At 45.7% G+C, this 5,078-nt stretch overlaps 1 protein-coding gene across 1 annotated transcript; it reads left to right on the top strand.

Moving 5' to 3' along the window:
• Positions 1-275: 275 nt before the first annotated feature.
• LOC116378606 (beta-1,4-galactosyltransferase 5-like) lies at positions 276-4,877 on the top strand (the record flags this gene model as incomplete). Its single annotated transcript, XM_031840504.1, has 5 exons — positions 276-548; positions 701-888; positions 980-1,102; positions 1,725-1,826; positions 2,755-4,877. Coding segments are annotated over 5 exons (834 nt in total), but the record flags the coding sequence as incomplete, so codon positions are not given.
• Positions 4,878-5,078: the final 201 nt, after the last annotated feature.

Raw genomic sequence — 5,078 nt, forward strand, 5'->3', positions numbered from 1 at the left:
CTCTCTCTCTCTCTCTCTCTCTCTCTCTCTCTCTCTCTCTCTCTCTCAGCCACCTTTATAGTTTCCCTCTTAGCGAATCGTTGTTTTCCATCTCCCTTGCTTTTTGTTGTCTTCCTGTGACACTTTGCTTTTTGTTGAGCTTCAAAGGAACTTTAAAAAAACAAGCACTACCATAGCTGCCATTGTATGGGGGGGAATAAATGACCTTTTACAGACATTTAGCACCTCGGTGCTTCTAACGATTGATGCTCACTGTGGAAATGAGATTTCAGTAACCTGACACTCTTGTGGGTTTTGTTTTTTTTTCTTCACCCACAGTTTCACCCGACCCCCACAAACATTCACTTTGTGCAAATAGTACTCTGTGTGTCCCCACACTTTTAAATGTCCTTTTGAATCTATTGTACTCTGATCTAACTCGTGTCCCTCAGGTGGCAATCCTAGTCCCGTTCAGGAACCGACACGAACACCTGCCCATTCTCCTGAGACACCTGGTGCCGGTGCTGACAAGACAGAGACTCCAGTTTGCCTTTTATTTCATAGAGCAGGTATGATGCACACACCTTTTCACAGTCAGTGAGGACTGACAGACTCGTCTGAGTAAAGTACAAACAGTTGCAGGAAGTGACTCTGGCTGAACTGAAGCTTTTGCATAACAACCTACAAAAATAGTCTCTTTTTTTTCTTCCTTTAACAAAAGGGGGGTACGGAGCCATTCAACCGAGCCATGTTGTTCAACGTGGGCTACAAGGAGGCTATGAAGGACCTGGACTGGGACTGTCTGGTCTTCCACGATGTGGACCACCTCATGGAGAACGACAGGAACTACTACGGCTGCACGGACATGCCCCGGCACTTTGCGGTTAAACTCGACAAGTATTCCTACATGTGAGTCCTTAATTCCTTCTCCTCTGGGCTTATACAGTGAATGTATTCCCTTACTTGATACGGGTTTAATACGTGTAATTGTCCCTCCAAGGCTTCCGTATAATGAGTTCTTCGGCGGTGTCAGTGGCCTGACGGTGAAGCAGTTCAAAAAGATTAATGGATTTCCTAATGCATTCTGGGGCTGGGGAGGAGAGGACGATGACCTCTGGAACAGGTGAGGGGGAACATATACACACACACACACACACACACACACACACAGAGAGAGAAAGCTCGGTATCGTTGACATTAGGCATGCTTAAGAGATCACTTGGCAAATAGCCGGCTTTTATATTAGTTTTTGTGTTGTTAGTTTCCTCCATTTGTCTTTGCCACACAGCGATGTTGTTGTCGTCCCCCCCACACACACACAGACATACACACACACAGCTCACAGGCAGCTGTTCACAATCAGGGCTCAGCGGTATCAACCGCCAATTATGACCGATTGTTCTGCCTCCGTGCCGCCAGCAGCCATTATGTTTTTAGGTTGTCCGTTTGGTCCATTCCTGTTAATGCGGTATCTCAGAAACGCCTCGAGGGAATTTCTTTTGAGGTTGAACCAGGCGGCAACCTCCGTCTTCTTATGAGTGAAGCCGACGCTTTATGAGTTAAAGCTGCATTCTCTCTAATGTCCACCAGGGGGCGACTCCTCTGGTTGTATCGAAGTCTATGAGAGAATGACTACTTCTCTCTTGATCTATTACCTCAGTAAACAATGACAGTCATCACTGCAGTGCTTGTTCTGCCTGCCTGTGTACACTACGGACTAATGAGCATCTAATACGTTTGTGCAGGGTACGGTACGCCAACTACACAGTAAGTAGACCACACGGAGAGCAGGGACGCTACATGTCAATTCATCATCACCATCGCGGGGAAGTCCAGTTCCTAGGAAGGTTAGTGTCTATGAGCACACACACACACACACACACACACAGAGTTTCATGTGGTGTGGTGCCAGTCACATGCAAAGCCAGAGCAGTGATTTTGAGAGCGTTTCTACTCCTTTAAAGACTGTGCATGTGATTTGCTTGTTTGCTTCGGGGCTGAGTTCCAACCAGGCGCTTTCTCTGCACTCACTCAGCGTTACTTTAAAACCAAGGGAATTACGTTTTTATTTCATGTGTTAACAAGTACGGTACTACAAATAATTCCGCCTTTGGAAATCTTTTTATGAAGTTATCCCAATCAATCTTCTGTATTCATGCCAACAACGCTGCAGGGATAAATTCCATGAAAAAAAAAACACTTTGTTTGAGCTACAGACGATGACTCATCTATGTCAGACAGTTTAAACATCAATAACGTGATGACATCATTGCAACATGCTCGTCACTGTATCTTACAGGCTGGTCTTATGCAGCATTCGTAGCAATACCTACAAAAGGTAATGCAGTGCAGCGTAATTCCTTCATATTGGAAATATAAAAGACCGCAAAAGCACACACGAGGTGGGCGGGTCCAACAAACAGGAGACGTCAACGTTGATATGTTGTCATGTAACTTGTGTACTTCAGTAACGGCACTTGTGGTTATTGTAACCCAAACAACAATTTTTTATTAAATCTAAGTAGTTGTGTTGCTTAAAACTGAGTTTCCTGTGAAGATGGAAGTTTATATCGGTACCCATGTAACGAGCAGAAATTGACACGCGTTGCAGGCTTTCGTAGAAAAACGCACGAAAAATGAAGAGTAGCTTTCTGCAGGAGATCATACGAACCGTCGTACGAGGACACGTCGATCGTCTCTCACCAGAACATTAAACTGTCCTTGTATTGCGCTGTGTTCTCCTCTCCCGTCTGATTCGTCGGTTTGTTCATGCAGGTACAGTCTGCTACGCCACTCCAAGGAGAGACAGAGAGTGGACGGTCTCAACAACCTGAACTACTCCCCCCTAGTGTCCAGGAGGCCTCTCTACACCAACATCACGGTCCGCCTGAGCAGAGAGCTGGCGCCCGTGGCCGACTACTGACGGCGGAACAGCTGGACTGCAGAACCCCTGGGAATCAAAGTCCTCCGGGACGTCAGCCATATCTCACCAGTTGCAGCACTGCGCAGGACTTTTAGTTGATTGATTCTTTGCTTCGTTTCTTTTGTTTGTATGCAAAAAAAAACAAAAAAAAGGAGACTCAAATAAGTACGTTGGATAAATCATCAGAAATTAAGGATAAATGCTGCACTCGCTCGTGCCACACGGTCCATCACTCTCATCTGGGCGTATCTAGTCTTCAGTCTCCACATGCCTTTTGCACCATTTTGGCCTTCAGCATCCATTCATTCATTCTCTCATCCAGTGACAGATTAGCTCAGCCCGACACTTACGTGCTTGTTTATTAGAACACGCCACCACACACACACACACACATATTCAACCCATGCACACACACACACTAGTTTGACTCACATGTGCTGACCTGGTCCCCGAGGCTCTGATTTTTTTTTAGCTTTGCTCTTGCACTTCTTATTTTTCATAAATGCAGTCAAAGCATGTGAAAACATTTGCATGTACACACACGACGCCGACGTGACGTTTAGCCGAGTGGACTCTCGCAGCTGGTTCTGCAGAAGGTTTACCAAAATCTACAAGTGAAGACAAGGAAGAAGAAAAAGTGATATAAAGAGTGAGTGTTTTCAGTCACGTATGCTGTTTGTGAAATCCTAACTTCAGAGAAAATAATACCTTCATCACCTCTTCACCAACTATGTTATGTCTTGTGAACGTACCATTGAAGCAAAGACTGTGACGTTTGCATAGTTGCATCGGATGTTCTGGCCGTGTGTTGGGAGAGCCGACGCTCATCCTGTTAGCAATAAGCTGGAATCTCAGACGGCAGAACTTAGGCCCGACTTCCTCACTATACAGATGCAATAGCGCGGGTGCTAGCACGCTCTTATTGGACGACAGAGAAAAGAAGGAGCGACAGCGTATGCAAACTTCACAATCGACACACCTTTGCCTAAGCAAACGCGGCGCCCTCTTTAGTGTGTGTCTCTGTGTGTGTCTGTGTGTGTGTGTGTGTGTGTGTGTGTGTGTGTGTGAGCGCATCAGCGAGGGAGAGCTATGCAAAAGGCCTGTTGTCAGTGTGAGGTCTTCGGGGTTTCCTCCAGGAGGCTTCAGCCCTGCAACTGTGACTGACTCGACTTCAGACCCGCATGCAAATCCAGGCCAGGAAGAGACCAACGGTTTTATTTTTAGATCCCACGTCCTCTATGTTTAATCACCTCGATTTTTTTTTTTGGAGAGAATTGGAGGGAGAGAATACTTGACTGCTGTCACTTGTGTTTACAGAAGCTTTTGCTTTGTTATCTTTGTTTTTCTTCCCCTTCAGACCGTCTGGTGTTTGTAACACTGTTAGCCGGCCCTCCTCCACGGTGGGTGCTGTGAGAACTGTACCTGTTCAACAACAGGTACAGTACAGTATCTAAAGCTGCCTTCATTTAGATGTTGTCTTATCACAAGGACACTTCTTTCTCTAGACGTGGGGTCGGGGACGAAGCAGATGTGAAGGCTTATTTTACACGATAGACCACCGATAGCGTTGTTAGCATCTGGCCGGTGAGTTTGTTTTGCGTAAAATAATTAAATAAATCAAACCAAGAGTAGAATTTGCGGCCCGACACTGTGCAGCGACACAGACTAACAGCACTCGAGCAGTTAAAAAATGTCCCCTCTCTGTGTGTGTTTGACAGTGTTGATTTTGAGTAAAATATCCCAATACTGTAAACGTAGTTCCTTGTCTTTTCTAACAGAGACGAGCAGGCTGTCCTGTAGTCATCGCAGCTACTTTCATTTCACACAAATCGCCTTGTATGCATTTCTTAAGATGGAAATGAAATGAGAAGTAAAGAGGCTGGACCTCGTTTTATTTATTTGATCTTTTTAATGGATTCATTTGTTTTGCGGTTCCTGTGATGATGTAGTGGGCGACATACGACGGACTGTGTTGGATGCACTGAAACGTGTAGTTGTGTGTACTTTATGTGGACTGTGAGGTTCAGGTCTGTAAGCGGGGGAGACGTCCCATTTCGCTTGAGACGCAGATTTCTTTTCCTGACTTTTCGGAGACGAGTTGAGCTGCGATTGAAATGGAACTGGACCCCTGTGTGTGTGTGTGTGTGTGTGTGTGTGTGTGTGTGTGTGTGTGTGT

The sequence above is a fragment of the Anarrhichthys ocellatus genome, unplaced genomic scaffold (genome assembly GCF_004355925.1).
Source record: "Anarrhichthys ocellatus isolate YVR2014 unplaced genomic scaffold, GSC_Weel_1.0 scaffold2867, whole genome shotgun sequence".
Lineage (NCBI taxonomy): Eukaryota > Metazoa > Chordata > Actinopteri > Perciformes > Anarhichadidae > Anarrhichthys > Anarrhichthys ocellatus.